General features: G+C 41.1%; 1 protein-coding gene across 1 annotated transcript; it reads left to right on the forward strand.

Annotated features, from left to right (window-relative positions):
- The first annotated feature begins 5795 nt into the window (after positions 1 to 5795).
- On the forward strand, positions 5796 to 15496 carry LOC130386067 (neuronal acetylcholine receptor subunit alpha-9-like). The gene is made up of 7 exons (XM_056594850.1): positions 5796 to 5992; positions 9902 to 10047; positions 10374 to 10528; positions 11395 to 11641; positions 12267 to 12552; positions 13149 to 13627; positions 13712 to 15496. Exons 1-7 carry the CDS (start codon positions 5914 to 5916, stop codon positions 13883 to 13885), a joined length of 1566 nt encoding a protein of 521 aa, XP_056450825.1. The 5' UTR covers positions 5796 to 5913; the 3' UTR covers positions 13886 to 15496.
- Positions 15497 to 18887: the final 3391 nt, after the last annotated feature.

The raw sequence follows: 18887 nt of genomic DNA on the forward strand, positions 1-18887 counted from the left end.
GCTGCAGTGGTCTTTGGAGTGAGAGGGATCTGTGAGGGTCGGCTGGCTAGCTAGCTTGCCTTGCAGGCGCTTATATCTCAACGCCGAAAGGTTGACCCAAATTTTTTTATTTGCCATCAATTCTAATAAAACTGCCATCATTCGGAAATCTCTACAGTCGATTCCTGTCACATTTGGTGATGAAATCGTATTACACAATTGCAAAAAACTTTCTGTCTTTGGTCTGCTCTGCTGCTTGGTGCTCCTTGCTTGAATCCCAAAATAAATGCTGGGATATCTGTCCTGCCAAGTCCACCAAGTTACCAACCGCTGCATCCTTGGTCAAATGGGCGTGTTGAGAAAACTTTTGGGAATTTTAACCGTTCTTTGTGATATGCCAACTTGTGTTTTGGGACAGTGTGTTTTGGGGTCCGCAAAAGATGAAGTTTCACGATGACCACAACACAAATAGGGCCTACAGACAAGAACGCAGATTGAGAAAAGCCTGATGTCTCCGATTTTACAACACTTTGCAACGCCCCAAACTCTCTCCAGTTTTTACTGTTGTATGATTTGATGGCATTAAGCAAAAACAACTTGGCAGCTATCAAATATAATATTCATAAGTATGTTTTAATTAGTGTTTAATCCCATGAAAATATTGTTTTTCGTTACCTGAGAATTAGCCCTGGCCTTTATATCTACATAGGGAGCTTCTACAAACTATGTTGCGTTGATGTTGCAGGCACCTGGTTGTGTTGCTTATATGTTTAAGTCGTCTGACATGCATCAAAACAAATCGTTAGCTAGTAAACAAGAAACAAAAAACATCTGTTACTGTTCAAAAAAGATTTAAATGTGACCTGTTCATTTTTAGTAATGTTACATTACATTTGTATCGAAACAGACTGCATTGATGCCCTAAACCAGTTAGAGACAACAATGCATGACTGCAATGAATCAGGTTTGTGCTTGTTTTGCACCTGACTGACACACTACCACATGCAAAACAATTATTTATTTTTTTGGACTGTGTTTTGTGGTGAATAAAAGGACCTTGGACCTTGGACCAATGTTTGAAGTGAATGTTTAACCAATAATATGTTTGTATAATCTAGCCTAGAGGTTTTATTATTAAGAAAGAAATGCAATGCAGAGTTGACAGCAGTTATGTTCGATGTTATTTCTTCCTATATAACCTGCCTCCCGCTGTTTTAATCCCAGAAACCAGAGGAATAAGCTGTTGTTTGAAGTTGGGTCACAAATGTGACGGTGTAAAGACTAGGACACTTCAGGTTGATGCGCATAGCTAGTTTACATTAGTACATTACTAAAATGTATTTGTGTTCATCGATGTAAAATTACATGTTGAAAGTTTGTCAACAGAATTCAAACATATTGTCTGTAAATGCCTTGAAACAGAAGACAACTTTGTGTGTAGTTTTCATGCCTTCAAGGAAAAAATATTATTTTATCTGATGTCAAATCTAAAGACTGGTGAAGAGTAAAGGAAGTCTGTTATATATGATTAAATTATGTAAAAGACAGGCCTAGATCAAATTTTACAGTATGAATTAAAGCATACCGTAATAAGCTTGGATTCTATTTCTTTATTTCATCCAATAGCCAATGCAAAAGTAAATTAAATGATTTTTGGAAGCTATATAAGATAGAGACGTAAAGCATTCTTGCATGTCTTCACATTTACATTAACATATTGAGCTTATACAGGTGTCAACCTTCCTCTAGACTGCAGGCAGTGAGACAAATACTTGAAGGCTACCGCCCTCTAGTGGAAATACAAGAGTCCATATGGAGGCAGTGTTTTTATGCTTTTGGGGGAACACATTTCTGCATAGGCCAATACTGAAAGGCTAAATGCACATAACTCTATACTTCCATGGTGTTTTCTTATAACACAGATTTATATGTTGAATAAAAGCACCTTGGACCAATGTGTGAAGCTAAAAGATAAATTATCTGTTTGGTTGTTTACAAAGGGTTTAAGTTAGTTAATGTAGCGTAGCTTTTTTATTCTAAGAGAGAAATGCAATGCAGCTGCATATAAGGAGTTGACATGGCAGTTTTGTCCATTGTTATTTCATCCCATAAGAGATAACCTCTTACTGTTTTAACCCCTGAAACCACAGGAATTACCACATTAGGGTTTGTCAAGTCACCAAGAAGCTGTAAAGAAGCTGTAAAGACCATGACACTTCAGTGTGCTTCAGAGTGCTACGGTTAGCTAGTTTCAGTTAGTACCTTGCTACATTCTCATTGTAGGCCTATAGGTGTACATCAATGTGAAATGGCATGTTGAAAATTCGTAAACAGTTTTCATATGTTGGGTATTTCTTAAGTAGCAGATACATCATGTAAATGTAATCATGTAACCATGTAACCATGTAAATCATGGTTGGAGGCCTGATATAATGTTTTGGCAGTCTTCTTACTGGCTAGAAGTTGGAATTAATAGTGCTGGCCTAATGTTGTCCTCATGGTTATTATGACACATGGCAACTTTGTCATACATTTTTAGTACCATCATCGTGTGTGAGTGTTATTTTGAGCAATGTTGTATATGAAATGCGCAACACACACAGTTGCGCATTTGGACACCAAGTGTCCGAGAAGCTTTAACCTCTCTTGGACTTGGCAATCAACATCAACCGCTGCCTAAACAGAACTTCACACATCCACACACAGATCAGAGTGGAATATTCACTAACTGGTTGGCAGAGACTGGTAAAAGCATTGGGTTGTACTCTTATTTTCCTCAAATGATTGTTTTATTTTAGCAGTTTATTTAACAGTGACAAAATGGCATAGATACTATTTAACGATAAGATGAGATTCAAGATGAATAAGTGATTCAGTTGTCTGCAATCTACAACCTCACTGCCACTGAATTACACACATTGTTCCTTTAAGCATTCATTTATATAACTATGCATATGAAACTTCAATATTCTCATAGAAAATGATGTAACTTATAACAACCCACAATATCCTAATGTTAAGAACATGCTGGAATAGAAACAGGCAGTTGGCAGTGTTACTAAAATGGTGCTTCCCCTTGCCTCTCCTCAGAAACTGTTCATTAAAGATAGGTTCCATCCATCAGTCTTATTGTTGGCAAACTGGGCCTAAAATCTGGCTCTTCGCCTGACTATAACTCTTTCATTTACAAAAGGAACTGGCATGGCCTCCTCAATTAACCTTGGGAGTCCTTAAGAAATTAACCACCCAACAATACTTACACATGCAGACGCTTAGAGAAAATATACGGCATGATCAGTCTATCTATGCCAACAACTCTAGACAAAATGTACCTGCTGTCAACAGAAAATGAAATACACGGCTTATACAAATGTCATATACAATCCATACTCTCCAATTGTTGTTTGATTTAGATCATAATAAGTAACTGGGTTTCATTCTTGAAACCATTAAACAGAGTCTGAGAGAATGCAGTGGACTAGATGAATTAGGATTGTTGCGCAATGATACAATTATGGCATAATAAATGTTGGAATATGGTGAAACAAAATCAATCTATATGATACTGTGTTGATATTAGTAAACATTGTTTAACCATCATATGAGATTGAGATACATATTGTTGAAGTTGCCCTTGCATTTCCAAAGACCAAGCCTTTAATTCCCTGATCCAACCAGATGGATAGTTTGTTCACACCACTCACTTTCTAGAAGATAGAATTAGCCGTTCTAAATTTTCTCTTACACACTTATGCAGATAGTCAGGTATATAATTTATTATTGGCCTACATTTTTTTTTTTTACTGGTGCCCTGAGGTTGGTGGGTAGTGGTTGGGGAGTTTTCCAACGTCGGCTTTTGTTCTGTATACTGAATAATTGATATGAAATGACCAACGTATAGGAGCTTCAACCTCAAATTTAAGTTATGCTGACATTATTTTAGATTTGTTGCCCCATCAAGCGTGTTTCAAATCCTGTCAGATGCAAAAAGAAATCCAAGAGCAAAATATTAGAGCAATATATGGTTGTGTTACATGAAGCACATACTTTCACACAGCTTTTAGGGAGGATGGGAAAAAGGAATAATTGCTCTGCTAGCTGTGAAGTTTTCTTCTCTCCCGTGAGCCCAGTAGGTTTGTCACATTTCAGCGGCCGGATAGGTTAATTACCTGTCCTCTATGTTCCATGGCTCCAGTAACACGGGAATTCGGCAAGTTGCCATTATCTTAATTATTATACAAGGCTCATTGGCGTATGTTTTACACCCTATTAGTGTAAACTACTCGGTCCATACGCAAGTACAGAAATGTAGGCCTATGTTATATGTTTTGTAACAAATGGCTGTAATTTATACCATAATTCTACAGTAGGCCTAACTTACTATTAGGCTACTGATAATTGTACAACCTATACTTGTATATCCTTACATTCTGCCATGCAGTAGAACATTGAAATACAATATTAACTACAAAATGTGTTTCCTGCAGAAAATGAGGTGAGTGCTGTAGTGCAAATTGAGGTTCAAAATATTTTTAATAAAGCAACAATTTTAGACGTAAAGGAATGTTGAATAGCCTAAATCAAGGGAAAAGATTAGAACAGAGTTCAAAAGTTGAATGCTTTATTGGAGTAAACAATGTAAACATGCACACCATTTAAAAAAAAAAAAATACAAAAAAAATAGTTGGATACATAAAGTGCAGAGTTAAACAGATAGATAAAGGGATAAAGTTTGAATACATTTTGATAAAATGTAGAATAGCTGAGCTGTTGGGAAAAAAAGTTTGAAATGGTTGAATCATGTCGGTGTGGAAGTCAAGTCAAGGACTATGGCCACCTGGTGGTCCCGTCCACCATTGTGAGGGAATAGGTGAAACCACGGGAGGGGGAAAGTGGATCCAATGGGTACACGTTCATGTGATCAAACCGTCGCTCCGGCACCTCAAACAGCGCCAATAGCACCTTGATGTATCGATGGACCTTCGCCCTCTGCCACTCCACCCAGTCCCTGACCTCCTACCAAAGCATGTGCCACAAAAACTTCGCTGACATTAACCGCTGTGAGGGCTTCCTATCTGGTTGTGAAATAGTTGGTTTCAAAAAATATTTGTTTTCAAGTAAAAAGGTTGCTTTACATTAAGTATCTCTCCTCTTGTCGGATAATCTTTTTGTGTCGTTTGATTCACCCGTACGTTTGTGCTTTAAATGGAAAGCTTCGGCAACAGAAGTCGCGGCAAACTGGACTGAATAATCGTGTTCCATCAGAGTGAGGAATACAAATATTGAATGAAAAAAACAATAGAGTGGATACTCCCAGAGAATGTCTAATATGAGACGGGCTCTGATACTCCCAACGTTTCCCGGGTTTCCGATATTTCCCGGATGCTGGTGCTTCGAAATTCCCCGGAACGCTTCCAATTCAAAAGTAGGGATTTCCCAGGGATTAGCTAAGGTTGAAAACACTTGGTATTATGTTAGTACACAAGAAAATAAAATATTCAACATAAGTCTAGTCGTTTTTACAAATTGTCGAAATCGTACATATTCAACCTCTAATTGATAAAAAAAAAAAAAAAAGTGTCTTTATGCGTCTATTGGACTTGTTTTAACGTTGAACATTGCATGTGAACAGGTAATGTGGTTTATTAATGTGGCATTACTCACATTTGTTTTTTGGGTCCAGCGCACCTCTACATCAGTGCCCGCCCCACAGACTGCTTACTAGCGTTCTCTGTCCCGCTCTCCTGCACGCGCGCCCGATTTCCCCGTGTGTCTCTCGCGCCCTTTGGTAGAAATCCCCACTTTCCATCGAGCAGCTGTAGCAGTTAACCCTCTCTGAGCTTTCCATCGAGCCGCTGTAGTAGGGTTAGGGACTGTGTTATCCCTCTCTCAGCTGTCCCAGCTCCCGGTCTGTCTAAATAACTATACACCTGTATGTTCCTTCTCGGCGACATGAAACCGTGGGGCGCCCTCAGTGCATCGCTGTTCCTGTTTGGTCTTACTTTATTACCAGGTAAGACTACATTTTAAACATTCATTTGTTGCGCTTTCAAACATTTCATATCCCTCATCGTGTCTAATGCTGTGTTATTTATTTATTTGAGTGAATTCTTACACAATCGGTTTATTAAAATACAACGTGTGAAGAGGCCTATGTCGTGTAGTGTGTGTGTGTGTGTGTGTGTGTGTGTGTGTGTGTGTGTGTGTGTGTGTGTGTTGTGTGTTTGTGTGTTTATTTAACGACTAAATTTCTCCAACTCATCTTCTCAGATTATTCAGTTTGGTCAGCTGACTACTCTTTTAGATTATTGTCCAAGATTAATAATAATAATAATTTTCCTTCTCACATTGTCCTGTTCTCTGCCATTCTCTCTCTGTCTATTCCCCTTATTTTCTCATCCCTCGGTTCCAGCTCCATCCAGCCATGTTATAATCCCCACCATCTGGGGTCTTAAACGGGCATTAATGTACCGTGCCGTTCATTACACGAAATGCCCTTACAGACGCAAACTCCCACAGGGGGTTGTATTTCCAAGAACACCTGAAATGCTTTTTTCGGTCTTTCTGGGTGATTAATGTTGGAGAAGGGTGCGGAACGGTGCGTGGGGGTTCCCACGCAGCAGCGGACGAACACGGCTGTTATCAGTAGCAGTCATGTGTGGGGCCTCTACTCCTATTAAGGGTACCAGGCCGTTTACACCGTGCACTTGAATGAAGGTTCTAATGGTGGTTGTTATCTGGCCAGGACAAGCAGATGGAGAGAGAGACAGAGACAGGCAAGGAGATAGAGACACCAGGGACAAACTGCTTGGACAAAAGTGTAAATTTGTAAACACGTAGACAATACAAGGAGACATACATGTGCCCAACAATTTGTACAAGTTGATGAACGTGGTTGCTTCATATTGTCATATTCTTATTCTAATACCTATATGTATATGTATACTTTTTAAATAGCCTTTTATGCCTTATATGGATATGGCAATGAAGAGAGAGAGAGTAAGGCAGGTTCAAACGGAGCAGGAGTCTTACATAGGGCCAAAGTTTGGAAATTAACCAGGGTCTCTGATTACAGTTATAAGTGTAAAATCCAGATAGACCATTGAGTTGCTCTAGACAGTCAACACATTTAAACACTAATGTATAGACAGGACCTACTTTTTTCACATCTTAAATCTACCATTAACTCCCTTGCTATATTCAAGCAAGTAAAAACCTCATGGATGGCGTTGATCATGGAGGATCAGGAGTGTCCAGCTGGATTATCTCTCAGTCAAATCTCACTCTGATGCATGATGGGTTGTCCCGGCTATAATCTGCATAGTCATTAACACTTCTGATCTCAAACGGACACACGCACACACCACCACTCTCCTCCTCCACTATCTTCAACCACTTTGCCATTACTCTGCATTCCATCTCCATTATTTTTTCTCCTTTATATTACACTCATGCTCTTCCTCACACACAATATAGCAATATTCTCAATAAGTATAATATAAGGATTTAAGTATAGTAAAAAAAGAGCAGCATGCAACATGCACAATTATGTCATTGTAATTTGATCACATAATGTGACAATAATGTGTGTGTTAAGTCTGTGTGTTTCACTCCTAACTGCATAGGCCATTGATTGAGTTGGTGATGGTAATGAGCTTCTTCTGCAGAGAGAGAGAGAGAGAGAGAGAGAGAGAGAGAGAGAGAGAGAGAGAGAGAGAGAGAGCGCAGAAGAAGCCATGTGCCAACTGGCACACAGGAAGCTCTTCCAGTTGAGATGTCACTGCTCCTTCTCTCTCCCTCTCCTATATATCCTCTCCTCTCCTCTCTTTTCCTATAATGAATCTAGGTAAAAAGTGCTGACTATCCTTAGCCTTGAACCTACCAACAGGAGTGGAATCAGACTGTACTTGGGGAGGAGGGGGGGGGGGAGAGGGAGAGGGAGAGAGAGAGAGAGAGAGAGAGAGAGAGAGAGAGAGAGATAGAGAGAGAGAGAGAGAGAGACCCAAAGCCAATGTTCAACAGCTGAAAACTTGATACTAAAAAAGAGAAAGATTGACAACAACCCACAGTTAATATATAAAATGATTAGTAAGATGATAATAATGAGTGAGAGAGGCAGTGATTGAGAAAGATTAACAATTTAATAAAGATCCATTGATAATCATTATTCCAGCATAACATATTGATTAAAAAACAAATTGTACTTTAGTAGCTCCGCCAAGCTTCATAGGGCATACTTTTAATGGCCAGTCTCGTTCGTCCTCAGTTTGCCCTCGCTGCCCATCACTCTTTGTCGGCGTTCTTTCCTCTACCTCTTAATTGATGTATTATGTGTCGTCCAGCCCCCCTCCCCCTTGTGTTTTTGTTTTAGCCTCAGTGGAAGGATGGGTTTAGAGTATGTTTGAAGGTGTGATGTGCGGTGGTGATGGCGGAGGAGGATCTGCATAGATGGTTGCCTACATCTGTCTCTAATCTACTTTATTTCATCACCTCTGCCTTTTCTCTCGATGGATCCCCAACCCCGCTAACCCTGGAGACAGATGAAATAGGATTTTGTTCTCTGTCTACCAAAGGCCAGACAGACGTTCTCCATGGTCCTCCAGATGTCCTTATTTGTTCAAGGCAAATTTAAATCTCCCTCTCTCTCCCTCCTTTCCCTGCTCTCATTGCTCATTGCAAAGTAGGGCTATCTGAAGGTCATTACAAAGGACTACGATGCTCTCTGCCTCCTTTTTAATACAAGGCATGTCAACTATTTCTCCCTCTCTCTCTGTCTCTCTTGCCCTCTGCTCGCTCCTTCTCTTTCCACTAACTATCCAACTTTATCTCTGTCTCACTTTGTTGTTCTCTCTCCATCTAGACTCTCCTTACTTTCTTTCTTTTTCTATTTCTCTCACTTGCTAATGTTAATAATCCAAACTATGTTGACTCTCCATCAATAGTGTCAATATTTTGAAGTGGACTATTCCTGTTCCCATTTGTTGGAGGTGATGATATGTAAGATCAGCTTCAACATAAAACATCCTTGACTTCTAAGGCTGTTTGTAGATGGCCAGCTGGGCTGACAGCGCACTGTGGTTCTGCCAGAAGGGGCGTTCATTCTTCCACTAGTGACAAAGTGATGCTATCTGTAACTGTCCTCCTGATATTTCCCCCATTTCCTATCCCCCCTCCCTGCTTCCCATTAGCAGTTTGGAATCACCTTATAGGGTGTCAACAGTTCTTCTTGAAAAGCTCATTCGTACAAAGAGCGTGATAATGTATGAACTGAGTCGACTGGTCTTTGTGGTGTGTTGCTATGATTGAAACGTAGGAGGATACAATAGTGACCTCGAGAATAGTATTTGAGCATTACAATCTGAGTCAACAAAAAAATTGGGTTGGAAAAACCAATGCAAAAAATCTAGAAAACAAACCAAGAAAAGCTGAGCTTTTTTGAATCAAAAGTAAGTAAACCACAGGTCAGTAACAGTAGGCTACTTGTGACATTCACTTAAAATGCTATATTGGATTCTATCATCTTATGATGGTCTTCTATGTAAACACCAATCCATATGCAAACTTAATAGGCAGCAACCATCCATCCTTTGGGGTGTAGACCTATTTCATTGTTAGTCTTTTTTGGATACAGTGTTACTGGGATAATCAATGGTGAACAATGTTATTTTCTTTCTTTCTTTCATGTTTATTTCGAATATGTAGACAAAACAAAAGCAACAAATTTTGCCAATTACAACAATAAAGCCATTCAAGAATGAATAACAAAAACAAAAAAAATAATAGTTATAGTAAAAATAAAAAGCAAAAAGAAACAAGAAATAAAAATATTTTTTAATAAATGTTGCTGACCCTTCGCTCTTGCTCTTTCTATGTCCGTCTCACTCACACATGTACCCTTACCTGCAAAAACATATTTTTGCAGTCTGTCGGGGAGCTCACGGACGTTATGCCCAGAAGCTTATGAGCGACCTCTTCTCCAACTACACCAGCGCCCTGCGACCGGTGGAGGACACGGACAACATCATCAATGTGACCCTGCAGATCACCCTCTCCCAGATCATCGACATGGTAACGCCAGACCTGTTTGCTTTCACACACACACCCGTCCTAACAACAGTCCACTCATCATCTCTGCAGTAAAAATGAAAGGGATGGAAAACAGCACAACCCATTGGATGTGTCGTGTGGTGTTTACTTCTTCAAATTCCGAATTGCTTTAACTTCATTCAGCCAAACCTCTGACTTCATGTAAGTGGCCTGCGTTGACCAGCTGAGGTGTGTGATGGTTAATGGTAATCCGCTTGGCTACGGAGCCAGGAATGAAAGTAGACTCCGACCATTAAATCAAAACATATTTAGATGATAAACAGGCTTAATATCTTCCCTCTGCTCAGGATGAGCGGAACCAGATCCTGACCACCTACCTGTGGAACAGGCAGATATGGACAGACGCCTACCTGACCTGGAGCAAGGAGGACTACGACGGCCTGGACGCCATTCGCATCCCCAGCCGCCTGGTCTGGAAGCCTGACATCGTCCTCTACAACAGGTGGCTCGGCCTCCCAAGCGGTCCAGCTTACTCCTAGCTGGAAATACGTTCTTTTGGCCCTTCTTGCACAAATAATGTACTTCGGCAGTGTTATTCATCCTCAGCTTTAGCTCAGCTGCATAAACAACCCCTGTCATAAATCGTATCTAATAAAGGGACGGACCGGAGTAGTAAATTATACCTAAGGCAAGTGAGAACTATGTTGGGGGAAATTTTGTAGAAAAACATACATATACATAAGTACACATAAATATGTATACAAATGTCCACATAGCAAAACATACTTAATCATACTCATACACACATAGGCTACACATACGTTACATACATACATAGTATACATGCGTATGCATGCTGATACATATGTAGACAAACATATACATAAGTACACATACATATGTATGCATAAGTACACATACATATGTATAAATAAGTACACAATCATACGCTATAACACATTATTCCATTAATCGCAAGTCCGCTTTACGCTGCCCAGGGACTTGAAACTCGGCATGCTCGCTCATTAGCCTCAGTGTCCCACGCATGTCAGCGTGCTCGCGGAATACTGCGCACACGGCGAGGTGACTCAACCACATGCATTTTCTTCAGATAATGCACGTGTGGCGAAATGTCTATTTTCAACTGTAACCTAAGAATAATCTTTTATATATATCAAAGTTCCACATCCCTTCTTCATCTGCTAATATTATTCTCTCTCTCTCTCTCTCTCTCTCTCTCTCTCTCTCTCTCTCTCTCTCTCTCTCTCTCTCTCTCTCTCTCTCTCTCTCCCTCTCTCTCTCTCTCTCTCTCTCTATCCCTCATTTAAACCCCCTCCCCAACTCTAAACCATGGCCAACTCACCCCAGTGCCAACGACCAGTTCTCCAGCTCCATGGAGACCAACGTGGTGCTGCGGAACGACGGCTCGGTGATGTGGGACCAGCCGGCCATCACCAAGAGCTCCTGCTCGGTGGACGTGGCCTTCTTCCCCTTCGACATGCAGCAGTGCCGCCTCACCTTCGGCTCCTGGACGCACAACGGCAACCAGATGGACCTGGTCAACGCCCTGGACAGCGCCGACCTGGCCGACTTCGTGCCCAACGTGGAGTGGGAGGTAGGGGGTTGGGGATGAACCACTTCTCAAAGTGGAGGTTAAGGACTACATCCTTCATCGGACTACACACATTTACATTAAGGGCATATAGTAGACGCTTTTATCCAAAGCGACTTACAATAAGTACATTTGTCATAAGAAAGTTAAACAATATATCGTTGTTGGATGTTTATAAAACCAAATGCAAAGCACTAACAATCGCTAGGTTGACCCATTCCCGGTATTCAACATAGACAGCTATGATAAGATGCTACATAACTAAGTACTATTAAATATGACATACAATAAGTGCGTACGTTAAGTGCCAGGGTGCACAACATACAACAAGTGGGATGGGAGGGTCTTAAGACCTCTCTGCAGAGCCACCCAGCCTATGCAAAGTCTAGGTGAACCCTAAACAGGTTTGTCTTAAGTCTTTTACGGAAGCTGTTGAGGGACTCTGCACTCCTTACATCGGCAGGGAGCTCGTTCCACCACTGTAGTGCCAAAAGAGAGAAGAGGTTTTACTTTAATGATCGGCTTTTACTTGCTCTTTGCGATGGCGAAGTCAGCTCATAGTGGGTTATTACACACAAATAACCACCATGATCTTTTCCCTACATCCTGCCTCTTCCTCCTGCTCAAGGTGCTCGGCATGCCGTCCAAGAAGAACGTGATCGTGTACGGCTGCTGCTCGGAGCCCTACCCGGACATCACCTACACGCTGCACCTCAAGCGCCGCTCCTCCTTCTACATCTTCAACCTGCTCATCCCCTGCATGATGATCTCCTTCCTGGCGCCGCTGGGCTTCTACCTGCCGGCCGACTCGGGGGAGAAGGTGTCCCTCGGGGTGACGGTGCTGCTGGCGCTCACCGTCTTCCAGCTGATGGTGGCTGAGAGCATGCCGCCCTCCGACAGCGTCCCACTCATAGGTCACTGCTGTTCCTGGGGTTTTCTGATGTTGATGTTGATGTGTTGTGTGGAGGTCATCCCTGTGTGCCTTTTTGTCGAGTCTCGCTTGATCAAATATCCAACACAGGGTTATTCTGGAGAGTGAAATCTTTGCGACAAGCCAAAGGTTGAATATGTTGTACGAATAAAAAGAAAGAAAATAGAAATAGAAAAAGGTTGTACATTCGGCCATTCGGTTGCATGTACTACTAGCCCTTTAGTCTAGCCCTGACTAAACTGCACTGAACCTATTTTCTTCTTTGAAAATGTTTCTGATAGAATTGTGGGGTAGAAAATATTGGGTGTGTTTATGTGCGTGCGTGTGTATGTGTGTTTTTCTTATTAGCATCCAGTACAGAGAATTGGGTGCTGGTAATGATTGGGCTACAAAGTAATTGAAAAAAAATCTAAAGATAAAAGCCTCAAAATGATCACACAAATGTATGAAAGATTATTGTTTTATGTACTTGTACAATTAACTATCACTATACTTCCAGTTTGCTCCATGACTTATAGCATCAACTTTTATAAGTGTCTTGGTGAAAAATAAAATATTTGTTCCAATCTCTTAATCCAGGGAAGTATTACATTGCCACCATGACGATGATCACCGCGTCGACGGCCCTGACCATCTTCATCATGAACATCCACCACTGTGGACCCGAGGCACGCCCCATCCCACAGTGGGCCCGCCGCTTGATCCTGGACTACCTGGCTCGGATCTGCTTCGTCTACGAGGTCGGCGACACTTGCCTGGGGCCGTGCACGAAGCAGCCCGCGCTGGAGCCCGCGCCGCTGGAGCAAGAGGAGGAGGGTGTACACTGGGGGGCCAACTGGGATCTCAACGGGGGAGCCTGGGACTGCCAGGAGCCGAGGCCAGGGGCGACACCCCCACCCGACCCGAAGGAAGGGGTGGGTTACGCCAAGCAGGCTGACCAGAAGGAAGCCCTTGTGAACATTGAGGAGGGAGCCGTGAGAGGGGGGCCCGTAGGAAGCTGTACTGGGACAGAGAAAGGTGCAGGAGGTGTGGACACCAGAGAGGGTGCAGGCGGAGGAGTCGGGGACGGTCGTCTAGAAGGTGGTGAAGGGGGAGGAGGAGCGGGGGAGATGAGGAGGAGGGAGGGGATGTGCCAGCTGCAGGGCCTGCGTCGGGACGTGGAGCTGATCGCCAGCTGCTACCAGGAACAGCGCTCGACGCAGAGTCTGGTGGGGGAGTGGAGGAAGGTGGCCAAGGTCATGGACCGCTTCTTCATGTGGCTCTTCTTCATCATGGTCTTCTTGATGAGTCTGCTCATCATGGGGAAGGCAATGTGAAAAGGGGGTTCAGCTGATATCCTTCTTGCCAATCCGTTTTTATTATTCACCAGTCATCACAATTTGGTCACATGTTTGCTTGTGCACTAAAACGTTTCGCTGCAGTAGCAGGTAGCACTTAACTGCAACTTTTAAGCATTAATAAGGAACTTGGATAGACAGTGAATTCCTTATTTATGAAGAATTGTTCATACATGAATACTCGTTGAACTATTCATAATCACTTATATATTATTAATACAATAATTAGATAATGGTTTATAAGATTAGTCAATGAGTTAATGAGTCATTTATAATACAAATGTAATTTATAATACTTTATAAACACTTAATAATGCTGCAATTCAGGATTAGTAAATGTAGTTTGACAACATTAGTTAACTTTTTTGTGTCATTAGCATGACTAAAAGGCTGGAAATGCCTTGCAGCAGTACCAAGTTGTAGTAAGGTATGTTTAGTCCTCAATTTAGACCTCATACCAAATACTTAACTATTGTTTTATAACTGCCTGAAGTTATATGAATTGCAGCATTAAGTGTTCATAAAGCATTAACATGTAAATAGTTTGTAAATCATCAACTCGCATTTCATAAATTAACCATATTAACCATTTTTCTTGTTATCTTATTAATAATGTATATTATGAATTGCTGACTGCGACTGACTTAACGAACACCAGCATTGTCTTATATATTGAATACATGCTGCTGAAACTCACCCAGGCTTGGGCCCACAGCCCACTGTGGTGTAAACAAGGCAAGGCAGCATGTCAGGGAGCTAGTTTATTTTAGGAAACCATTATACCTTAATCTTTTTAAATTTTTGCTACATATACAAACTACCAGCATTGACCAAAGTGCTGCGGAATTGAAGGTGCGTATAGAAGAAAACAAGGAGATTCCTACATACATTCCTTGACACAGTTAGTAGCACGTTGTCCCAGACTTTTCCATCGTGCAAGACTAGGATCTGCTGGTCTGCAGTGTCAAAAGATGCAGTGAGATCTTTGACATCAAATTTTATGTTGGGCCAATGAACAAGCAACAAGCAACCACACAGATGCAGAAGTTGTAGCAATATCTATAAAGGAAGCAATATACGTTAACACATGTCCACTTAATCAACCCAAACTCGGTCACTTGTTTTTCTTCAAACTTTTTTTTGCTGTAGCACTAAAATCATTATGCTTCTGATTTTGAAAATAATCAAACATGTTGAATGTGATTCTGCCAACATAAATGCACACATGCACACACACAGACACATAAACACAAAGATGTATTAAGGAACTATCACAGTATAAATATGGTTAAATATGGAATATGGTTTATCACTCACCTGTATAACAAATATAATATAATAAAATATAACAATAAAAATAAAATTAACTGAACTGAAAATGCAGACTTTATTTAATTAAGTGATCTTCTTAGAGAATTTTGAAAAGTACGGCATTTTCGCAATATACAAACATGCATGAAACTCTTTTACCTTGTTTATTATTGAGAGTCTGGGGCTCCTGGGCCTTGAGGTCAAAGGATGGGTGAAGAGAGGAAGAGTTGAATACATATGGATGACTGAATAAAAGTGTGAAAAGGTGCACCAGAATAACCCGATTTGTGTAATGTATTATTTATGTTTTCTAATTTTTAAAGGTTTTACTGATACAACCTATTTAGGGCGAGCTGCAATGAAGAATACTCCAAAAGTATTAAGCTGAATGGTTATCGTTACTTATTTGCTAGCAATAACGAATAGAAATGGTAATGTAATCTATTTTATAATATTTAGATACAACCAAATAGAGAAAAATATTGATATCATTACATTGCATTCGTTTTGTCTTGTATTACAGCCCCCTGTTCAAAGGGAGTCAATTTCACCAAAACAATTTATGCACAGAAATTACAATAGATACTTTTCTGTAATTGTTTGAGCGTGCTCTCTGCATGTGCAACCCACTAATACAACAAAACTTGAACACGATGGGTCTGTCTAGCGCATAAATATGTAATCTTCACGCTTTTGCTACGAAAAGAGTTAACACCTTTAACACGCTGCAGGTTAACGTGAACTACCAGTAGAGGGCGAGAGGCTACTGTGTCTTAAAATTGCACCAGCAATACACTCTTACCGACTTGTTACATAATATCACACTGCGTCGTAAGTGCTTCATTAACTTCACACAGCCATGAACACACCAGTCTAAATACTGAAGACTACAACTCCGAATGCAAGTAACACAATTATATAATTATTACATTATTTGAGACTGCAAATTAAACAGACACCGGCAGGTGGAGGTATAATAGTGCCAAATGTACTCCAACCAGTGGTGGTACAAGCATACAATTAGTATGCACGGTGAGGCCTGATTTATAATGGATAAAGTGTTTTAGTAGGCTCTTAATACAGAATGAAATCATGATCAGTATATAATTAGATCAAGTGTTTTGGTCCAAAAATGCTTTATATGCTATGAGTTATATTGAAGCCAGTGCAGTGATATAAGCATTGGAGTGGTCTGCTTCTTTATCTTTTAAAACTCGCAGCCTCATAATGGATGAGGTTGAGCTGTTTAAGAGCTTTTTTTGAGAATACGAAGACATTTTTTGACAATAAATGCATGCTACATTTAACATGGTAGCCATGTATTAAAAAAAGTAACATAGCCCTGAAACATTATGACAAGATTATATTTATATGCCTGATCTAATGTAGGTTAGAGCCTCTTGAGAAATCCTGAGATTCACTTTGGAGTTTCGAAATGAATATTGGTCTTACCTTGCTGCAGTTGTTCAAATACCTCTTGTTGTAACTTCTTGTCACTTGTTGTAATCTGAGAATTCCCTGTAATATAGATTTATGTTCATCTTTCAATGTTCAGTGTATTTCGGGTGAAATTGTTTTGATTGCTACACTTCTCGTTGGGCGCTGGGATTATTGTCTTTATTTGGTATACTGCGGCGCTTCTCCTTTGTAATGACCTCAAATCTCCACCACCGAGCGCTGATTTTTCCTGGCCTTCAAAGAAAATTGAGGCCATTTCCAATGACGAAAGTGGCCTGCATTGCCTATGCCGGCGACCAAAGTACTTCCATAATGATGTCATCGTCTACATAAGCGTCCAGTAGCAAAGTGTCAAGTGATGAGGTTTCTTGATCGATTTAGTACGTAGTCTGTAAATGTTAAACTATAGGTCATAGCTCATAAGTTTAACTCTGATCTACCTGTTTACCAATAAAATAATTAGAAACCATGGAGCTGAATCCGACTGTAGGCCTACACATACACACACACACAAACACACACGCACACACGCACACGCACACACACACACACACACACACACACACACACACACACACACACACACACACACACACACACACACACACACCGATATCCGTTTGTGAAGCTCCGTCTGACCAGTGGTTAATTGTTTATTTAGAAAATACTACTTCTCGATAACAGCTGTTATACCAATGGATATGACATTATAATCGCTGTTAACATGTCGAACCTGCTGGCTTTACAACGGTAAAAAGCTGCAAACTATGTGACCAGCCGAGCTCTGGTGTGGGTATATAGAATATGAACTTCATAAAAATCCAGATTCACACCGATCATTATCCAACCGATCATTATCCAACACTCAGGCGCCCCTGTGAACTTATCCACACTACCCATATGGTAGATTCAATATAGCGCTACAATTAATTAGAGTGGCTTCTGCACCTCCTTGCCCGACTATTGTAAGCTAGACCACTTCCTGCCTCAATGTTTTTCAGGTCTGCTATCTGGGAGAGAGCCTTAACCAGGGTTAAGGAACTACTGAGGTCCAGAATCGTATATTTTAATGAAACATTTACTGCATTTCTGGACAAGAATCAATCATACCAAATTGACGCCTACAAGCACATCTACCTAAGCTATACACTACATAAACTTAACAAAAAAAAAAAAAAAGGTTAATAACATAATCCCTTATTAAATAAACAGAGGGACTTTTTATTAAAAGTGCAAAAATGTATCACAATTTACTCTCACCATTTGTTTGTGTGTGTGTGTGTGTGTGTGTGTGTGTGTGTGTGTGTGTGTGTGTGTGTGTGTGTGTGTGTGTGTGTGTGTGTGTGTGTGTGTGTGTGTGTGTGTGGGTGTGTGTGTGTCTGTGTGTGTGTGTGCGTGTGTGTGTTTAGGTGTGTGTGTGTGTGTGCGCGTGTGTGTGTGTGTGTGTTTGTGTGTGTGTGTCCTTGTCTTCTGTTCTTCTGTCTGTCCTGCTCCTCTCTGTTCTCCTCCTCTCTGTTCTCCTCTCTGTTCTCCTCCTCTCTGTTCTCCTCCTCTCTGTTCTCCTCCTCTCTGTTCTCCTCTCTGTTCTCCTCCTCTCTGTTCTCCTACTCTCTGTTCTCCTCTCTGTTCTCCTCTCTGTTCTCCTCTCTGTTCTCCTCCTCTCTGTTCTCCTCTCTGTTCTCCTCCTCTCTGTTCTCCTCTCTGTTCTCCTCCTCTCTGTTCTCCTCCTCTCTGTTCTCCTCCTCTCTGTTCTCCTCTCTGTTCTCCTCCTCTCTGTTCTCCTCCTCTCTGTTCTCCTCCTCTCTGTTCTCCTCCTCTCTGTTCTCCTCTCTGTTCTCCTCCTCTCTGTTCTCCTCTCTGTTCTCCACTCTCTGTTCTCCTCCTCTCTGTTCTCCTCTCTGTTCTCCACTCTCTGTTCTCCACTCTCTGTTCTCCTCTCTGTTCTCCTCTCTGTTCTCCTCCTCTCTGTTCTCCTCCTCTCTGTTCTCCTCCTCTCTGTTCTCCTCTCTGTTCTCCTCTCTGTCCTGCTCCTCTCTGTTTACCTAGAATAACAAATAACAAATAAAACAACATAGAAGAAAAAAAGAAAAACGTCCAGGTTCTGCTCTGAAGGCTATAGGCGTATAACATCTATCATCAAAGTACTTGATGAGTAGTTCCTTCACTCGCTCACAAAAAAATACTCGCTGCCAGGCAGGGACACAAAACAGGA

This window comes from Gadus chalcogrammus, chromosome 7 (assembly GCF_026213295.1).
Source record: "Gadus chalcogrammus isolate NIFS_2021 chromosome 7, NIFS_Gcha_1.0, whole genome shotgun sequence".
NCBI lineage: Eukaryota > Metazoa > Chordata > Actinopteri > Gadiformes > Gadidae > Gadus > Gadus chalcogrammus.